The sequence below is a fragment of the Stegostoma tigrinum genome, chromosome 23 (genome assembly GCF_030684315.1).
Source record: "Stegostoma tigrinum isolate sSteTig4 chromosome 23, sSteTig4.hap1, whole genome shotgun sequence".
NCBI lineage: Eukaryota > Metazoa > Chordata > Chondrichthyes > Orectolobiformes > Stegostomatidae > Stegostoma > Stegostoma tigrinum.
The window spans coordinates 19,038,729-19,060,408 of record NC_081376.1 but is presented as its reverse complement, the minus strand read 5'-3'; the positions used below and the strand labels follow the sequence as shown (position 1 = coordinate 19,060,408).

Sequence of the window (21,680 nt, the reverse complement as noted above, 5' to 3'; positions counted from 1 at the left end):
TTATAGCCAAAGGCGCTGCTTCCTGGAACAGGAAACCATGTGATCAGATGAGCTTTTCTCCTCCAAACTCTGATCCTCAGTCTGTCATTGTGTTAATGAGCTGCTTACTGCAGCAATCTGCAAAATGTCTTCAGCATCTTGTTGAGCTCTTTTTCTGCAGGTCTGTTAGAGGAGTACTCCAACCAGTCCCTGGAGTCTGTTCTGCCAATCAGTTAGATCATGGCCAATGTATATCATAATTCCATTAACCAACTTTAGTTCTACAATGCTTAATATCTTCCCTAAAACACTGTATTAGAATTACAATCTCAGGTGGGTGAAAATATTCTACATCACCATTTTGAAGAAGAACAGATGCCCTCGGTACCCTGATCAATATTTATCTTTCAACCAACAGGTCATTGAATTTATTCACGGTTGTTTGATACTTCGATTCTTGATAGGCAGTTTCTAGAGTGTGTCCAGGGTGGTTTCGTCTGGCAATACGTCATTGATGTGATAAAGGGACAATCAGTATTGAAATGAGCAATGAAGTTGCTGTAGTTAGTGACCTAGTTGTTTGAGAGCATTTGTCATATAGTGATCATAACATGATCGAGTTTCATGTGGTGTTTGTAAGAAATAAGCGAAGATCAGATATGAGAATATTGGATTTAAGTAAGGCAAACTTTAATGAGGCAGAGATTGCCCACAGCAAACTGGAAAGCTCTGCTAATAGGGAAAACAACTAAGGAACAGTGGAGAATGTTCAAAGAAACATTTTATGCTAGTCAAAAGCAGTTTGTATGCCTGAAAAGCCATGGACAAATAAAATCAGCCATGGGCATCTAAGGAGGTGAAGGACAGCATAAAATTCAAAGATAGGGCTTATAAAATTGCAAATAACACTATAGATCCCACAGAATGGGACCATCAAAGGGCCACAAAGCAGTATATATGAGTAGCTGAAAAGATTTATGGAATGAAAATTGCAAGGCACGTAAAAGAAGAGATTTTGTAGTTATATCAAGGATATCGGCTGATTAAGAGTACTGTAGGCCCACTGAAGGGTGAGAGTGAAGATATTGTCAATTGCAAGGCACATAAAAAACAATAAGAAGAGGAGATTTTGTAGTTATGTAGAGGAAATTGGCTAGTTAAGAATACTATCGGCCCACTGAAGGGCGAGAGTGGGGATATCGTCAATGACCATGGGGACATGACAGATATGCTGAACAATTATTTTGCTTCAGTATTCACAGCAGAAAATGAGGATAGCCTGCCAGAAGTTCCAAAGAAATTAAGAGGACCAGGAACACAGTCTGAATAAAATTAGCTTAAACAATCATCAACAATAGGGAAATTAATGGAGCTGAAGAGTTGCATATCCCCAAGGCTCAATAGTTTCCATTATTGGGTGGTAAAGGAGGTAGAAGAGTACATTGCCAATGCCCCTACCATAATCTTTCAGAGATCCCTGGATTCAGAATTTGTACTTCTGCATTTGAAATTTGCTCGTGGCACTCCACTCTTTAAGACCAGGGAGTTGCAGACCAATTAGTCTAGCATCAGTAGTGGGAAATTTGTTGAGAGTCTATAATCAAGGATAGAATAACTGATCATCTTTTTTAAAAGAAACAATTAGTCAGGAAGAATCAGCAGGTACTTATGAAAGGTAGGTCCTGCCTGATAATCCTCAGTTTTTTTGAAGAGGTTACAGAGGTGGTGGACAGAGGTAACTTTCCTCACTGTCCACTATCCCACCAATTTTGGTGTCGTACACAAACTCACTAACCATGCCTTCTCATTAGAATATTATCTTGTTTCACTTCTGCATTGGCTCCTAAGCTCTGCTGCTGTATAGAGGGTGAGTTGGCATTGAGCGTGTAAAGGCAAAGGATAGCAGAGGCTACAACTTGTTATAAATTGGCACAAGACTAGCATAACTGTTGTAAGGGACTCTGGGATTCATAAATCGGTACATTATTGGTATTAAATCTCATTGGTTATATTTGCGGGCTTGAAATGGAACAGGGGTATGAAGGGTCATTGTAGTTGTTAAGTCATGAGGTTAACATGGAAGGCTTGAGAGGATATTGGGAATGATTGAGAGCTCATTGGGAGCTGAGTGGGAACATAAGTTTCCTTGGAGGCTACAAGGTCAATAATGATGGGTGAAGAGTCATGGATTGGCATGAGTGTGCATGAATGGGTCAGGAGACTGGATGGGAGTGTGAGGAACAGAAGAGATGATTTTTAAGAAAACAACTGGGATGATGTCTCAGAGAACTAAGGCAAGCCTTGGATGACCAGCCTGCCTCAGTGCTTGGCAGTCTCGGGCGGCACAGTAGTTAGCACTGCTGCCTCACAGTGCCAGGTACCTGGGTTCGATTCCAGCCTCAAGTGACGTCTGTATGGAGTTTGCACATTCTCCCCGTGTCTGCGTGTGTTTCCTCCGGGTGCTCTGGTTTCCTTCTATAGTCCAAAGATGTGCAAGCTAGGTGGATTGGCCATGCTAAATTGCCCATAGTGTTCAGGGAGGAGTAGATGAGGTGCATTGTAGGGGGATGGGTCTGGGTGGAATGCTCCAAGGTTCGGTGTGGACTAGTTGGGCCAAAGGGCCTGTTTCCACACTGTAGGGATTCTGTGATTCTATATGGCCATCTTTCGTCTCTATCTGTGGGAGAGGATGTTGTGCATCCCTCCCTCTCCCACGCAGAATGAAGATCTAGTTGTTGGAGGAATCTTTACACGAGAAAGGTGAAGAAAATCTTGTCATTTCTCAACTTCCGCTACCCAACCCAGAAATGAAGATTCAGGCCCTAGTTTCAACTGCATGTTGATAGAGAGAGTTTCAGCTTTCCACTCCTCTTTGTATGAACAAGTGCTTCATAAAGTAACTCCGTAATCATCTAGTTCTAATTGTAAGGCTATACCTCTTGTTCTTGACTCTCCACTGGTGGTATTCTGTCTCTTTCGTTTTTCCTATCAAACCTTTTAAGCACGAGTATTTAGCAAATTCTCTTTAGAACTTTACCCTTGCATCTGTTTCGAAGACCTTTTCATGCAGTTCATTCTAAATTGTAACAGCTAGCTGTGAAAATCTTCATCCCTTTCTTTCTTTTGCAAATGATTCAATTACTTCAAATCTGTTTTCTTTAGTTACCCACCACTCTGCCGTTGAATATAGTTTCTCCTTAGTCAAAATTATTAAGAGCTTTGAGTAAATACCTCTTTGCTGCAAGGCGAACAACCTGTTTTTCTCCTTTTTAGGTGAAATGGAAATTTGTCAGCTCTGATACCAATCAAGTAAATCTACTCCATACATTTTCTAAGGCTTTGACATCTTTGCTCAAGTGTGGTGCCTGGAGCTGGCTACAGCTTTCTTCCCAGGTCCTTACTACTGTTTGATAGTATTATAGAAATCATATAAAATTTCAGAGAGCAAACAGATCCTTCAGTTCATTTGGTCCATGCTAATGTTTGTGGTCCAGTATTGTCTCTTCCATTATACCTTATCTCACCCTATCAATATTTCCTACTATACGTTCTACCTTGCAGTTGCATTAAATTACAAATCAAAAAAGACACGTTTATTTTATCATAAGAACACTCCTTCAGTCTGACTTGAAATTCCCAACAAAACTTGTATTTATCTGCAGCTTTTAATATTCTAAAATATCCTAAGGCACTTTGCAGGAGTGTCATTATTAAATAAAATTTAATGCGGAGCCACTGAACAAAATATGATGAGAACTGGTCACAGAGAGTGGTTTCAAGGAAAGTCTTAAAAGTCGAGAGAGAGGTGGATAGGTCTGGAGAATGCTTGCCAGAGTTTATGATTTCAGCACCATTGCAAAATGGTGGAGCTAAAATAAGTGACACACAAAAGACAAGAATGCAGGAGGACTGAGATCATAACGGATTGTAGGGCTGGGAGAGATTACAAAGATCGGAAGACCGTAGCCATGTGTGCTTTGGAAACAAGGATAAATACTTATATTATAGCTGGTAATCTGATTGGTACCATGTCATTTGAGATGCTTGTTTAAGGTAAGGATCTGTTGATAAACTAACATCATTATGAATATGGTTTTTTGGAAGTATCGGCCATGCCTTTAACTAATGAGGATTATTCTGTTGAGATTTGTTTTCCCAAATAGCGAAAAACAACTGCTCTGAAATTGCCACTCTCACAAAAAGCTTTTACATCAAATGAACTTTTAACAGTGAGGGGGAGGTCAGTTTTTGTTTTCAAATGCACGTTTTTTGATGGTTCAGTGAGTATTCCAGTGACCAAGTAAACCAAGCATGTCAGGAATGTTCCAACTTTCAATGGGCAATGTGCTTATTTAGCCGATCTCATTCAGGCAGTCGGAGAGGTACTAAAGTTAGCCAAAATAAACTAGAGATAGAAAGAGCTGAGGCCATGTGTTTTGGCCATGGTTAATGTTCCTGGCTCCAATCCAGTCACCTGTAATGGAAATATTGTTGAGTCAATATGAGGTGAGACAGAGCAGCTCAATGATGCACCCACTCTTGATTAAACATTCTGCCCACATGCCTCATCAATATTGGCAAATGAGAAAAAGAGTACTTAGGCAAGGTACCGAGAATTAATCAACACTCCAACTCATTCAGTTCCAAGGAGCTGATGTCTTTGGAAGAGGCAAAGGACAACATTTTGGGTAGATCGATTTAAAAATTCAGTGAAGCCCATTACCTTGACAGTGACGTTAGTTTCAGAGTGTGCGGATGCTCACTTGGCAGCAAATTGAATCCATGAAAATACTCATTTTTGTATCTCAAAAATATGTGGAAAATTACCAAATCGAAATCAGTTCAGAACAGGGGCTATAAATAAAATGTGGTCAGTAATAACCTAGATAAGCTTTTTTATCCAAAGGACTGTTAGAATATGCTACCATGTGGAGTACTGAAGCAAATAGCATGTATGCATTTAGTGGGAAACCAGGTAAGCACATGACAGAGAAAGGAATAGTATGACAGGCTGTTACTTGAGATGAAGTCAATTAAATTGGATTGTATCGAATGGATTGTTCCTGTGCGTTCCATTTATTCGACTGTCTGGTATGATGTTGGATTATCCTTAATCTGAAATGGTGTGGTTTTCACCACCAAATCCGATCCATTCATCTGAACATTATAATTAGCTGTTCTGAATCCTGCCAGAAAGCAAAGTTGGCTCACTTGTCAGAAGCATTGTTGCAATTGTTTTTGAAGGGATAGATTATCAACTTCTTCGATATTTAAACAGATCTTTATGAGCTATGTTGTACATTTTTTTTTGCCAAGGCTGGAGGGAAAATAGACTTAACTTATGAAATGCTCTGTATCAGAATTGGTAATCGCATCAGTAATTAGCTTTTGGTCTCCCAATTAGCATTGATTTGCATTTGATAAGACTTGGTAAAAACACGACCTTGTTTTTAAGAAATGTATTTTCAAAACATTCCAAGTGCCTGCTACTGAGGGCTATTCTCTGTGTCAAAGATATTAACTGCATTGGTGTCAGGGGCAATTCGGGCTGTAATGTCTCATCGAATAGTGCTGAATGGAGGAGTCAAGCTGCTGGTTGTCACAACATTGCTTTTGCTTCAGGAGTATTCTTGAAAGCTCTGTCCTCAGACGAAAATATATGATGGCCAGTATAACGTTTTCTTGGGCTCCAGGAGAAACAGTAGCAGCATTATGGGCTCGTGGATGTATGTACATTGATATGTGTGCACCCACATATTTGGTTGCAGAATTTGTGCTTCTGTATAGATCTAAGGATGAGAGCTAGTATGTCAACCAAATGTCATCATTTTTTCCAACAGTTCTCAATACTAAAAGGTGCTCTTAACTTATTCAGTCCCTTAAAGCTTCATTCAGTTCCGTCTGGAACAGTTAATGTGAAAAAATGTAAATGTTCCTCATTCAAGAACAAGTGAACAATTATTTTTAAAAAAAAAACAGAATATGCTGCAGATACTTGGCCAGTCAAGAAGCGTCATTAGAGATATAGAATCACGGCTCAGGTTATAGCAGAACAATCTTTCATTCATCAAAATTTCCTCAGTCATTTAATCTGAAGTGATAACTATTTCTTCATCGACTGATACTGTCTGACCTGAGTATTTCTGATGCTTTTTTAAAAAAAATTCACATTTTCAGTATCTGTGGTATGGAGGCCAGCTATCTCAATTGGCTGGATGATTGGCTTGCAATGCAGAGTGATGTCAACTTTACTGGGTTCAGTCCCTGCACCAGCTGAAGTTATTGTGAGGAACTCGCCTTTCCAACCTCTCCTGTTGCCTGAGACATGATGACCCTAATGTTAAAATGCCACCAGTTGTCTCTCTGTTCACCACCATGTCCAACCACCCCCCACTGCGCACCCCTACCCCAACCCTGCAATAGGAGACCAACCCTACTTTGAATTATCAGAACACAGAAGGAGGGCATTAGGTTCATTGAGTGCAAGCTGGCTTTCTTTGCAAAGCAATCGAATCAGTCCCATTGCCCCACTTCAAGAATCCACCCAGTTTCCTTTTGAAATTGATCTTTGTCTCTGTTTTTGATCTCCCTTGTAGGAAGCAATTTCCAATACAACTCGCTGTATAATACGCTTCTTCTTGCAAATCCCTGCTCTTTCTTGCTCAAAACCCGAAATGTATCTTTTAGATACTGTAACATCAGCTAATGTGAACAGCATTTCTTTGCCTACCTTACTCATATTTCTCACAATCTTTCACACCTCTGTCAAATCTACTCTCACTCCAATGAGAGCAACCCCCGTTTCTCCAACCTAACCTTTGGAGAAATCATCCCTCAAACCTGAAACATCATGCAACAGCAGCTATCAAGAATTGAAAGCATTACATTATGAGGGCTGCTCGGTTGTGGAATAGGATATGAGACCATGATATTTGTTATCCTGATGTTGATACTAATACTAGGCACTTTACGTTGATAACAGCATCTATTCATTTGCTGTTTGATGTATTCCTCGCTGTGGAGTGCTAATGTGGCATCTTCGGCATGGAGCAGCTCTCTCAAGAGTGCTTGCCCCAACTTTGTCTTAGATCTCAGGTGAGCAAAGCTAAACAGATTTCCATCAGTTCTGTCATGTAAGCTGATGCTCACTGTGGATGAGCTGAAGGCTAATGGCAACAGTAAAGAGAAGGATATGTTAAAGATTGACGGCACCAGAAGAAAACCCAGTTTGACCCCATGACAGATTTCAAATAATTCTGGTATTGCTCATCATAGCTGACCTTGCCATGGTCGACCTTGTTGTCATGGAATGAAGAGATTGTATTGATCAGTTTTGGTGGATAGTCAATCTTTTTCCCAATAAACTGCCTCTGATCATGTGGTCAAATGTTTCTTGTCACAACTGGTGGCTGAAAACAACAACTTCCCAGCTTATTATTCAACACCATCAACAACTTAGAGGCAGAGTTCCTATTATTATTTAATTTACATTTAATAGCAATCATAAGAGGCAGGTTATTGAAAGGAACTGATGCAACATTTTGTATGTGTCATTTTATTTGATTTAATTTTCTGAAAGGTGAGAGGAATAATTTATTTGGCAAGCCTATTATAATGGATATCTGACAAGACGTTAATTAGGTCTTCTCCAACGAGGGGAACAAGTTTTACTTAATACGCTCTTTGAATAAGGGTGTTGCTGAGAAGATCAGTATTTATTTCTTATAAAAACCAAAAGGACTGCAGATGCTGTATATCAGGAACAAAAACAGAAGTTGCTGGAAAAGCTCAGCGGTTCTGGCAGCATCTGCGAAGAGAAATCAGAGTTAACGTTCCAGGTCTGAGGAACGGTCACAGGTACTGAAACATTAACTCTGATTTTTCCTCTCAGATGCTGCCAGACCTGCTGAGCTTTCCCAGCAACTTCTGTTTCTATTCCCCATCCTCAGTGGCCCCTAGAGATGACTATGATGGACTTGCTAGAAGCACTGCTGATTGTGACAATTTCTGCACTCCAGATAGTGGACAAGTCTACATTGAGATATGTAGGAGTAGATTTTTGTCGTCTTCTCTGAGAAGATGCTGATTTACTGGTGCATGTCACCTGCCTGCCATTTCTCCTAGTTCCCAAATCAATTGAGGAGGATTGCTGCTTTCTTTTTGGTTTTGTCCCACTTCCCTTGTCTCTCCGCCCGTTTCTTGCTTGCATGCTTCTACAGGTTGAGGCAGTCTCAAAGATAATTCTTCAGTCTCTAAACCAAGCAATGTTGCATTCTCAGCCCATTGTACACATTCACTTCCTTTGAACATGCTAAATGTATAATGAATGGCTCAGTTGATATTGCCAGTTTACACCAGTCACCTAAAGTAAAATTAGTCCCATCATGCATAGATTGAATTTATATTCTAATCAATTTTCTTCTTGTTCTCCAGGCAATTTATTACTCCTTAGTTTTTCTTTCTCTTTCACATTATTTCCACAAGCTGCTCAGCATCTTTCCCACCTCATCAATTCAATCATTTTGTCTTGTCACTGTAAGTTAGAACATAAGGCTGCAGTTGTGACTTCATCCTCGCTGTTGCTTTATTGCTGTTTTAGAAAGACTTGATCAAAAATAACCAAATGAAGCCAAAATCAATAGCAGCATTTTTAAATTTCATTAGCTTCTACATTGCAGTAAGATTGCAAGGATGATTGTGATGACGAGAAGCCACCTGTATGCAATGGTGCAGTTATTTCATAAACCTTGCAGATCAATAGCTGAGTTAGTATGTAAATAGGCTGCACTACATTGACTTACATCAGAGGCCAATCAGTTACTTATCTCATTGTTGAATATTCCTGCACTGTAGGAGGAAACTGAGACCCTCAAGCTTGATTTTTAGAAAAATAGGTAAGTTAAAATTTCAATGTAACAGTTCTCTGCCTAAATTAGTTAAACATTTCAGTTACAGTCATTCTCAAACCATGGGTCTGCAGTTGCCCCATGCTGGGCTTTCCCCATAAGGGCTTGATCTCTCTCCACGCTGGGCTAGACCCCTTGATCCCCATGCCTCCGTGCTGCCGCTGACTGCAATCTTCTTTCTCCAGCGGTGGCTGTGATCTCTCGATCCCCACACCACGGCACTGCTGTCTCACCCCTGAGTGCCATCTGGACTCATCGGCTGCCTCGCCACAGGCCGCATGACTCCAACTCTGGTGCCACACCGGGCCCCCAGCTGCTCCCCTGATGCAGCTGACAGTGGGTGAACCACAAATTTGCAATGGGTCACACCACCACACTGTCATGTAGGTTTTTTTCAAAGGAGAGGATTACACTATCACTCTACCAGCTGAAGATTGTTATTTCTAGAATGAACAAACCTGCTCGTTGTCACTGTGATATTGACGTACTTGAAGTCTGATGAATGGAGCTGTTTGGAAAAAGGTGTTTCTGTTCCCTGTTTCACATACTGCAAAACAGGATTGGGATTTTCAATATCCCCTATTGGCACGTAATTAATCATAAAACGTTGTAATACGAGGGCGATAAATAATTAAAAACACTAATAAAGTTGTGATTACTGTAATCATTTAACAGTTGCTACTGGAATAAAAAGTGCTACAACAATGTTACAGGAATCAATTAAGAATTTTTACTCCCTTTTTGTAAAACAAGCATGACTTCGGTATGTTTTTTGCCATTATTTAGCCTTCAGTCAAAAATATAGAAGACAGGATTGCATGAGATGTTATCGTATCTCATTACAGTTCATGATAGGAAAAGCAAGTTCATAGTTTGAATGATGCCTTGGCTCATTCATGCTTTCAGAATACCACAAAGATAGTGTTATTCAATCTTCCCTACATTATTCGCAGGCCATTCATGATACGGGCTGGAGCACAGACAAAGTATGAACGAGATCGAGCACCAAAGCCTAGGCATAGTGGAACACAAAGCCAAAGATGGAGCATGAATATTTATTGGATCTGGGCCTGAGGAGGGAAGAGGCATTACTGGGACTAAATTAGGCAGAAATATTCTTGGAGTGGAAGCATTTCAGAGGATGCAGACTGATGAGAGATGCTTAGACCCCACGAATGAATGAAAAAAAATACAGAGTGCTGTCAATAGATAGCAAGCCAGACAGCAACTTGAACAGAGAAGTAAATTTAATATTTAAGATCCATGACTTCTGGCTGGAACTGGATAACCATGGTCTCAGACGTAAGGTAATGATCAGCTGAATTGTGAAAGTTATAGTTAAGTGCATTCTGGGAGGGAAGCCCACTTCCTGCATGATTCAACCCTACCAGTCATTTTACACCAACCTGGACAGTTCCCTTTAACCCATGTCCCCAGAATACCTGACAAATGGGACAGGCCTGTGGAAAGAGATGTTGGTAAGGTTTTAAACAAAGAAGTGATGACCATATGAAATAAAATCAACTGCATTCTAGGATATACTTGTCTCAGATTTCATGCTACTTTCACTTGTGGCAGCACAGGAGAGGTATGTAACTCAGTGTGGGCAAATTGCAGAACTAATGCCTCTGGGTTGTGAGGTTCAGAATTAAATAGAGGGGTCAATGAGCACTATATTCTGAAAACAAGACTTCTGAAATGTCTGCACTCATCACCCTGAAACTGGACACTTGATATATTTGATATTTGGTGTTCAATGGCTGTTAGAGAAGCAAATGTTGTCCTCATGCAGATTCCACATTCTTACTTCAGTGGAGTTTTCCCATTATTCACTCAAAGTCTCAAATCACTTCAATCATATTATCTATTGTAAAGTTGACAGAATGATAGCTATGAAAGTGGCTTTTCAGTCCAATTTGTTTAACCCTTCTATCTATATCCTTCTATTCCTTTCTTCTTTGTATTTATTTAGATTCATATTAAATGCATCTGTGATATACACCACAGCTAGTCTTTTTGGTTGGCAGTTCCACATCCTAACCACTTTCTGGATAAAGATGTTTCTCCTGAATTTCCTATTGGAAATAATAGTTACCTATCATATTAATGGCCCCGTTTTGGTTTCCTCACAAGTCAAAACTGGTTTTAGCTATTATGGTTCTTTTTGGCCTATATGCCTCAGCTCTCTGTGGAGTGTTACATTGTTAATGCCAGCTCATCTTACCACCAAGGAGATTTCTGGACGTGAGTGCTTAACATACTTTATTATTGTTCCAGTGCTGCTCAATTTTAGATTGATATGGCAGAGAGGAACCGGAGTAAGCCTCTAGGGTCTAGCTTAACATTCAAATCTTTAAAGCAAGCTGAGACAGGCAGGTGAATAGTGTTAGGAGCAGATTACTGTTCTTTTTGTACAATATTCCAACAAAACAAAATGTTCAAAAGGAAAATCTACTCCTTTATCTTATCTTTGTTCACCTACATGCCACTCAAGTAAGATTCCGAATTCTTTTCAACAATATGACTCAGGACTGTACTTTAAAGATAATGTTGGTCACTTCTTGAGAGAATAAAACTATGTTTGTGAATTTTAACTCAGGACAAACTAGGAGGTGCCGAGCAGGGTTTTGAACAGGATTTTTGTTTTGTTGTGTAAAATATCAATCAGACTATCAGAAGTCTGCTCATGAGATAAGTCTATTTCCCACATTTGTTTGTGACTATGGGCAGACATTAGTTATTAAGATTATCAATGATTTTGCATCCGCTGCAAAACAAAGAACACATTAAGTGACGGTATTTTATCCCTGAATTAAGAGCATGTAATTTAGGCTGACACTTCAGAGGAACACTGCATTGTTCCTGGTGCTGTAGTTTGAATGAGTTAAAGTGGCATCCTGTTTGTCTGATTTGTAAGATTCCATGATGTCATTCAAAAAGCAGATATCTCTTCTGGTGTCTTTAAGCAACATCAATAAAAAAATTCTCTAACTAATTGTGGAATCTCACAGAATCTCGCTGTGTGTAAATTGGCTGTTGAATTTGTTCATGTATGATTGTATCCCAAATCTAATTCACAGACTGTAACATTGAGACATCATGACAGCATAAAAAGGTGCTATATAACTGCAGATTTTTTCCTCCATATTACTATGCATGTCCAAACTCTCTCTTACTCTGATTTGGATTTGAATATTTGCACAATAAGCCTGGTCTTTTTGAGAACAATACCCTCCCCTTGCTGATTATATCCACCTAATCAGCAAAAGACAGACAACTTGTAACAAACCACAGGGACTAAAGACGCATTAGTCTACTCTCAATCATCAGTAAAATGATGGAAAGTGCTATCAGTAGTGTTATCGAGCAGCACCGGCTCAACAGTGACCTGCTCCAGACCTCATTATGGCCTTGGTTCAAACATGGACAAAAAAGTTGAATTCCAGACGTGAGGTGCGAGTGACAGCCCTTGACATCAAGGCTGCATTCGACCGAGTGTGGCATCAAGGAGTCTTGGCAAAACGTAAATTAATAGGAATCCGGGTGCAAACTCTCCAGTGATTGGAGTCATACCTGACACATAGGAAGATGGTCGTGGTTGTTAGGCGTCAGTCTTCTCAGCTCCAGGACATCTCTGTCAGAGTTGCTCAGGGTTGTGTCCTGGGCCCAGCCATCTGCAGCTGCTTCAGCAATGACCTTCCCTCCATCAGAAGGTCAAAAGTGGGGATGTTTGCCAATAATTGCACAATGTTGACACCATTCATGACTCCTCAGATACTGAAGCAGTCCGTGTTCAAACTCATCAAGATCTGGGCAATATCCAGGTTCGAGCTAACAAGTGACAAGTAACATTTACATCACCTAAATGCCAGGCTATGGTCATCACCATAAGGGACCATCTAACCACTGCCCCTTGACATTCAGTGGTGTTAGCATCACTGAATCCTCCAGTGTCAACATCCTGGGGTTTATTCATTGACCAGAAGCTGACCTGGACTCGCTACATAAACAGTGGCTACAAGAGCAGGTTTACGAATACTGTGGCAAATACCACATCTCCTGACTCTCAAAGCCTATCCGCCATCTACAAGGCACAAGTCAGAAATGCGATGGAATTCCCCCCACCTGCCTGGATGAGTGCATCTCCAGCAACACTCTAGAAACTAGACACCATCCAGGACAAAGCAGCCTGCTTGATTGGCACTACATCCATAAGCATCCACTCCCTTCATCACCAAAACTTAGTTGCAGCAGTGTGTACTATCTACAAGATGCACTGCAAAATTTCACTAAAGAACCTCAGACAACACCTTCCAAACCCACAATCGCTTCCATCTGGAAGGACAAGGGCAGCAGATATATGGGAACACCATCACCTGCAAGTTCCCCTCCGAACCACTCACCATCCTGTCTTAAAAATATATCAGCATTCCTTCCCTGTCACTGGGTCAAACTCCTGGAATTCCCTGCCTAACAGCCTTATGGGTAAACCCACAGCAGGTGGACTGCAGCAATTCAAGAAGGCAGCTCACCACAACCTTCTCAATGGCAACTAGGGAGGGGAATAAATGTTGGCCAGCCAGCGATGCCCACATCCCACAAATGAATAAGTAAAGGAACGATCCAAATGCACAACAATGTTGAAAAGACAAGATGAAGGCATTACATCTGAATATATGCATCATTCACAAAATGGTGGATGATTTGAAGGGGAAGAAAATGACAAATGGATGTGACAATTGTTGTTACGTTGTGGTTAGAATGACTAAGACTATGAACTGAATAGTCAAGCATATTCAAATAAGGATAGTCAAAAGGGACAGGAGGCAGAGTAACACTCTTATTAAGAGATGAGAACAGCACATGAGTGTGAGCAGATCTTAGATGAAAAGATCAAGATGAAGAATCAGTTTGGACAGAGCAGCAAAGGGCAACAAACGTTGGTGGGAGTTGTTATCAGACCACCAAACAGCAATGGTAACTTTGGGAACAGTACAAATCAGGAAATTAGAGGCGCACGTAACATGAATAACACAATAATAATGGGTGATTTTACCTTACTTTACCTGTTTGGGTAAGCCTAATCAGTCTGAATGCCATGGCGGATGAATTCCTGAGTATGTACAATATGGGTTTCTGGAGACAAATGTTGAAGAACCAACAAGAATTTAGCCGTTTAGGATCTAGCAGTAAGGCATTGGAAAGGGTAAATAAATAACTTTTCTGTTAACTTCTTTGGGAAATAATGATCATAATTTGATAGAATTTTGCATTAAGTTTGAAAGTGGTAGAATTAATTCAGAGACTAAAATCTTCAATCTGAGTGGAGAAAATTATGATGGCCATATGGTTATGATGTATAAAGCAAATGCACTTAAAGATTTGATAGTAGACAGGTAATGGCATATACCTGAAGAAGTAATGCTTGATCTACCACAAATGTACTTTCCTTTAAGTCCACAATCAGAAAAAATATATCAATCATGGTTCACAAATGAAGACTGTCATAGGTCAAAGGAGCCAGTGTAGACTTGATGGGCTGAATGACCTGCTTCCACACTGTAGGGATTCTGTGATTCTAAACGACTGATAATGTTGCCAGAAAAGTAATAAATCTGAGGCATGGGAACAAATTAGAATGTTGCAAAGATGACCAAGAAACTGTAAAAGAAAGGGAAAAGACAATATGAATGTAAACTAGAGTGAAACATTTACAGAGGCATTTGATATGGTGCCACATCAGAAGTTATTGCAGAAAGTAAAAGCTCAAAGCGCAGGAGGTAGCATTTCAGCGCGGATAGTACTTTAGTTGCTGGCTGGCAGAAAACAAAGAATACATAAATGGTTCTTTGAGTAAATGGCAGGATATGACAAGTGAAGTCCTACAGTGGTCTGTGTTGGTGCCTCAATTGTTCCAATTTACATTAATGAGATGAAGGAGGTGAAGGCACCAAGATAGGTAGGAAAGTCTGTTGTGAATAAAACATGAGATTACAGTCAAGTATTGATAGGTTGAGTGGTCATGCATCTGGCAAATTGAGTATAAAGTGATAAAATGTGAAGCTGAGATAACAAAGTGTGGACCTGGATGAACACAGCAGGCCAAGCAGCACCTTAGGAGCACAAAAACTGATGTTTTGGGCCTAGTCCCTTTATCGGAAAAGGGGGATGGGGAGAGGGTTCTGAAATAAATAGAGGGGGGAGGCGGATCGAAAATGGATAGAGGAGAAGATAGGTGGAGAGGAGACAGACAAGTGAAAGGGACAGGGATGGAGCCTGTAGAGTTTAGTTGGGGAAGTAGGGAGAGGATAAAGCTGTTCACTTTAGCAGGAAGAGTGAACACACAAAGTATTTAAGTGGAGAATGACTGCAAAATTCTAAAGTGCGGGGGATTTAGGCGATCGAATGCATGAGTTCACAAAGGTTAGTATGAAGTTACATCACACAATTCAGAGGGTGAACGGGATGCCATCCTTTATACCAGTATGGATGTTATGCTTAGTTGTGCAAGCTATTATATCTTGCAAATATTATATCCTCCATGCAGCTTTGATCTCCTTAACTAAGGAAGAATGCAAAAGCACTGAAAGTGTTCACAGGACATTTGCTAGATTAATACCTGAAATGAATAGGTTGTTCTATAAGTATAGGTTGAACAAGCAGGAATTGTCTCTAGTGGGAGTTTAGAAGAGTGAGGGATATTTGGTTTGAGTGTATAGATCCTAAATGTCTGAAGGTGGATGTCAGAAGAGTCCTTCCACTTGTGGGGCAGCCAGAACTAGGAGGCACTGTTGCCCTGTGAACCTGAGAGTTTGCTTCTTCTTTTGTCATAATGCAAGCATGTGAAGAGCTGGCAGCCACAGAACACTTTAGAGCTCCAAGCAGTAAAACATAATTGCTCAAATACCATGTTCCCATCTGAGTTTTTCCCTTAGTGGATACATATGGAAAGGAACAGGTATCAACCTCATTCCTCCTCAGCCTGCATCCCTTACTTCCATGCATTTCCTCAAGGCTCAAAGGCTTTGGCAGCTCGTGGTTGCTATAAAGTAGCTCTGTCCTGACATGGTTATTAGTGCAGGGACAGCTGGACAGTTCTTGGAAATAATATGAAAGAGACATGACTAGAAGTAGCTTCACTCCCACCAATCAATTCATCAGTACAGAACCATATCAAAGCTAAATCCAATTTCTGTGATTTTAATTCCATAGATAGTGCTATTAAACAGGTTCCCTGCCGTAAACAAGTTATTTTCAATTTTGACCACAACTCACTTATGGTTTTGATAGTCATGAATCCCTTGTCAAACATTAGCCACAATCCTGGACTGCTAACCACATAACCTAACATTTTGCTTAATCTAGAACTTACTAATCTCAGAAATATAGAATTTCATGTTGTCCATCTTGTGAACATACTTGTAGGATTGGTGTACAGTGTCTGTGAGGGATTTAAGAAGGATTCATAAAGAAACCTCAAAGTGAAATATTTTAAACTAACCAATATGTTCACTGTTCTGGTGATTGATTTATGTTTCATTCTCTGTTTTCCTACAGGCTGCCAACAGCCTGGGAGCAAAGATGCAGCTTCTGGAGACAGATTTCTCCAATTCCCTCACTGAGCTGATCAACCTTCACCTGCACCATCAGAACAGCATCCCAGCATTCCTCAGTGCCATCACCCTTGACCTCTTCAGTCGCCAAACATGCGCCTAGCAGACCAGGAAAAGAGCTTGCATGTTTGTGGTTAAAGACAACTATTTTTACTTCATTGTTCTGTTGCTTTTGGGTAGTGTCAATTTGACACCAGTTCACCACTTAGTTAAATTTACAGTGGGGGGCTTGCTTAATATGTTTTCTGAGCAGTTGTTTTTGATTTAGTTGTGTAGTTTTACTTATTGTGTTCTCCTTCGTTCATCGTCTGGCAGCTCGAAAGGGGAATGAGCAGAGCGTGAACTCCACAGCTGCTGATACCAACGCAGCCTTGGGGGGAGATTCCTTTTCATGCGGGGAGCTAGACAGATGCCTGTTTCTCAGATGGAGGGACTTAGAGTGAAGGACATGATTAAAAAATGATGGAACTCTTCTCACCAGTTGTTACAATGCGAGTATTTAACTGCTGAGCTGTATTGCTATCTTGCTGTACTTGCCAACACTCCCTGTACAAATCAGGGCACCCTGTTGCTTGTACAGCTCTTCAACCAGAAAACATCTATCGAGACATACTTGGTGCTGCCCCTCGTATAAAGAAACAAGCCAATGTCAATTCAATCTTCTCTCTAATGGAACGAGGCAAAGGTTCCCTGGCTTTTCTTATTCAGTACATCATAGTGGAAGCCATGGTGGCTGGACCAAGTTAATTGTGACAGGAAAACTGCCACACACACCACCCATCCTGATTAAGTAGGAGGACAGAAGCTGCTGGCAGAACTCCCAGCCATCAACATAAGTCATCAATTAGGCTCATTACTGAGCCAAATGATATCCATTATGCATAAGTTCACCACAGTATACAGGTGATTCTAGAATTAAATGGAGCCACATGGATCTCCTATGTGCTCAGAACGCCTCCAGCAAACCCTGTCACTTAAGCTGTGGGCCCTGGACCTCAGACTTATGTTGTGCCCTTAGCAACCACTCCTACCACTGGGGCTGGGGGCATGAGAAGCTGTCAGCTTGTGGTGGACCAGGAACTCTCAGCGGTGAAACTTCTACTGTTGGGTATCTGAATCCTGGGGAAATCCTACAGGCAGTCAGTTACATGCCAGATGGGCCGTTGATTTCATCAGGCCTCGCCCACAGAACCAATGGAGTTTCCTGCGCATCTCCAACCTTTAGGAAAGATCCCTCCACTAGCCCAACAAAATCCCAACCCCTGTAACACTTTAATAACAGCCAGTAAGATAATTACTAAGGCATTGAGTAAACATGAGTGGAGAGAATATTGCCAGAGCCTTTTATGAATTGTGGCTGATTTAGAAATCCAGGTGAACAATTCACAGTATAAGTAAACCTCGGTGATTTTATTAATTTTGAACGCTTGATTTTAGGAAATAATATTTGATAGCTATTGAATTACCTTCTTTGAAATTATATTTTGCCCCAAATCCTCCCATGACCTCTGTGGATCAGCATTTAATTCAGCAGGGATGGGGAAGGTAAATACTATTCCTTCCTCCACCTAGTTGTGTGCAATTCCAACACGACCCAAATAACCAGTGATCAAGTGGAAATATCAGCTGTTTATTCCTTTCCCAACTGAAGGCACAAGTGTTTAATTTTTTTCCTTATTGAATAACTCAGCAAGCAAGCATCAAACCTGCTGCATTAAGGCAATAATTGAGCAAGAAAGGGAGTAAAGTAATCTAGATTTCTCACAGGTTTCATATCTATCTGTCATTACCAGTGACTCTACAAAGATGGAGCTGATGTATTTGATCTGTGAGAAGTTCAAGATGTTCATAAACTACTGATATTTTTTGCAAATAAAATATGCCAAATATTGAAATGTTGGATGAATATTATTTAAGTAAAAAAGCACAATTGAACACCTGAATGGGTTATTAGTTTTTAAAGACACTGAACAGATTATTAGATGATTAGATAGATTTCTTGGCCTGACTATCTTTCCATCATACATCCACTGTTGTCAGTAACTTGGTTTGTGTTTCCTTTCCTGTAGTTGGTCCCTTCCAGCCAGTTATCAAGTCCCAGAAACATACAGCTTGAGAACAGACCTTTTGGTCCAACCAGTCCACGTTGATCATATTCCCGAACTAGTCTCATCTGCCTTCTCATGGTCCATACCCCTCCAAGCCTTTCCGATTCATGTACTTATTCAAATGCCCTTTGAACATCATAAACATTGGGCTGCTTTTATAAGCACAGTTTGGCACAATCTTGAACTGTCTCAAATCTCTTGTGTCTTGTGATAAATATTTTTAATATATTATTATTTATAAAATTTCATTTCTATGAAGGTATTTTTATTTTAAAGGAGCAGAAACTCATTTTCTACAGGGGTCAACACAGTAATTCCAAGAAATTGTGACTTAAGCTAAATGACCAGATAAGTTACCTGATGGGATAATGGTTAAGGCGTTTACTAAACTGACCTTTTGCAGCCCAGATATTGACAAATGGAGAGAGACCACACACAAGTGCAGCTTAGAAGAAATGTTACACATACCAGCTGATTTAACAGCCTAAGAGTTGTGAAAGTAATTGGAAAAAGCTCTGAATATTTCTCCTTAGATTTCAGTGGGAAAGGTTATGGAGTAAGCCTACGTCTGTGTGTCTCAGAGTCACAGCAACAGAAAGAATCATATCTGTTGGATGTGAAGAAATTCACTGAAAGAACGCTGCTTGTTATCTCATTAGTTGAGTTTGAAATTTTATAGTGAAGAATGGGAGTGATACTTCACAAGAATTGTGTATTCATGAGGGATATTGCAGTAGAAAAAGAGTAGAAATTTTTTGCTTTTTATGATCAATTTTTTCCAAACTCTTCTGTACTATGAATTTTTCTTTTTATTTTGTGAAATAAACTTTGATTTCTTTTTGTTTGAAAGAAATTGGCACCTCTTGGAGTCATAGAGCAAGGAAGGAGGCCCTACGGCCCATTGTGCCCATACCAGTGATCAAACATCCTTCTCTTCTAATCCCATTGTCCAGCATTAGCCTGTAGCCCTGTATGCTATATCTAAATAGCTCTTTAATATTTTGAGTGTTCCAGCTTCTACTACCTTTTAACTGGTGAGTTCCAAATATTCACAACCCTCGAGTTGAGAAACTGTTTCCTCAAACCACCTGCTCCATACCTTAAAACTCTGCCTCCTGGATATAGACCCCCTCCATCAAGGGGAATGTTTCTCCCTATCTACCCTGTCGATGGCCTTCAGCATTTTATACAACTCAGTGAGATCCCCAATCAGCCTTCTCTGCTCTTCGGAAAATAACCTCAGCATTTTGAGACTGTTCAGAGTTAAACTGTGCCATCTCTGGCAACATCCTGGTGAATTCCATCTGCACTTCCTCAAATCCAATTGCATTTTTCCTGTAGTGTGGTGACCAGAACTGCATAAAGTACTCAAGCTGCAGCCTAACTAACATTAAATACAGCTCCACCATAACCTCCTTGCTGTTGTATTCATTGCCTTGCCTAATGAAGCCAAGTATCTCCAATGCCTTCTTAACCATCTTAACTATCTCTTCTGCTACCTTAGAGTATCTGTGGTCATTCACACCAAGATCCTTCTCATCTACTGTATTTCCTAGGGTCCTACCTTTCAATGTGTATGTCCTTGCTTTGCTAGTCCTTGTTAAATGCATCACCTCACACTTGGCAGGGTTAAATTCCATTGCCACTATTCTATCCATCTGACTAGCCAATCTACATGATTGTGCTCCTGAGATGCTGCTTGGCCTGCTGTGTTCATCCAGCCTCACATTTTATTATCTTGGAATTCTCCAGCATCTGCAGTTCCCATTATCTCTGATCATGTAGTCTAATGCTTTCCTGCTTGTTATCGACCAGGCCACCAATTTTCATGTTATCTGCAAACTTACTGATCGTATGTATTAAATTCATGTCTAGATCATTAAAGGAATTAACAAACAGCAAGGGACCCAGCAGGTGAATTCTGTAGTATGCCACTGGACACAGACTTCAAGTCACAAAACACCTACAACCGTCACCCTCTTCCATATTGGCCCTGGGCTCTTCATTTTGTTTTGTCTTTCCTCGTTTTGAATTGCTATTGGGATGGATGAGAGGTAACGTGAGTATAAGATTATCTCACCATCGTGATCTGGCTATTTTGCTATGTCACAAGTCAGCTGATTCTTTTTTTTTCTCTCTTATTGTCAATTTTGTGTCTGTGCATCTTAGGAAATACTGCATACCTGCCCTCCACAACAGAATGTTCTCATCCAAACAAAAGTCACTTCATTATATTTGCTTATTCCGACTGCTCTGCTGGTGCAGGCAAATCTCGCCTGCCTTGTTCCGTATAGATGAGCTTGTTGTCAATCCTTTTATCATTAGTACACTCTTAATCTCTTTGGTATGAACACTTAACAGTGCTTCTCTCCTCATTTCTGCTTTGAACAGCTGTTCTGTAGGTGAAACTGAAATGCAACACAACAACATGTGACGCAGGAGAAAACCACTTTTAAAAATATTCTCTCAACAAAAGAAAGCGGATATATATCTTTTGAAATGATAAATGATTGCTAATAACTAAATCAGGAGAACCTTTTTCACCCAAAATATGGTTAGGATCTGGAACGTGCGACTACTAGGCATGGTTGAAGCAAATTGCATTGGGAAGCTCGGTAAGTAAAAGAAAAGGATGGAAAGATGGAGTGAAATGTGGATATGCGAGAAGTGCTTCATGTAGAATACAAACATTAGCATAGACCAAATCGGCTGAATGCTCTGTTTTTTTTATGCTGCACATTCTATGTCTATATAAATGCCAGCAAGAAACTCTGGGTTTGCCTTTGATACCCTTTTTAGAGTACTGGAGTAATACAGCATGGCAACAGGCCCTTCGGCTCAAACTCGTCCATTATTACCATGGTGCCCACTCAGTTTGTTCCAGTTGACTACATTTGGTCCATATCCCTGTAAACTCTTCCCATCTACGTACCTATCCAAATGTTTTTCTTTAAAGTTGCTATTGTACCTGCCTCAACCACTTTCTCTGGCAGCCTGTTTCCATACATGAACCACTGTCTGCATGAAGAAGTAGTGGGGAAAATGCTTGAATCTATCATTAAGGAAGAAATAGC

The 21,680-nt window shown here is 40.4% G+C and overlaps 1 protein-coding gene across 7 annotated transcripts in view; it reads left to right on the top strand.

The window, feature by feature from the left end:
* mad1l1 (mitotic arrest deficient 1 like 1) overlaps nucleotides 1-18,433 on the top strand; it is a 772,508-nt gene extending 754,075 nt beyond the window's left edge. For all 7 annotated transcript variants that reach the window (XM_059653949.1, XM_048552091.2, XM_048552089.2 and 4 more), the window contains one exon: nucleotides 16,443-18,433. In XM_059653949.1, coding sequence (XP_059509932.1) covers nucleotides 16,443-16,601 — 159 coding nt within the window. In that variant the 3' untranslated portion in view covers nucleotides 16,602-18,433. The remainder of the gene's footprint in view (nucleotides 1-16,442) is intronic.
* The last annotated feature ends 3,247 nt before the right edge of the window (nucleotides 18,434-21,680 follow it).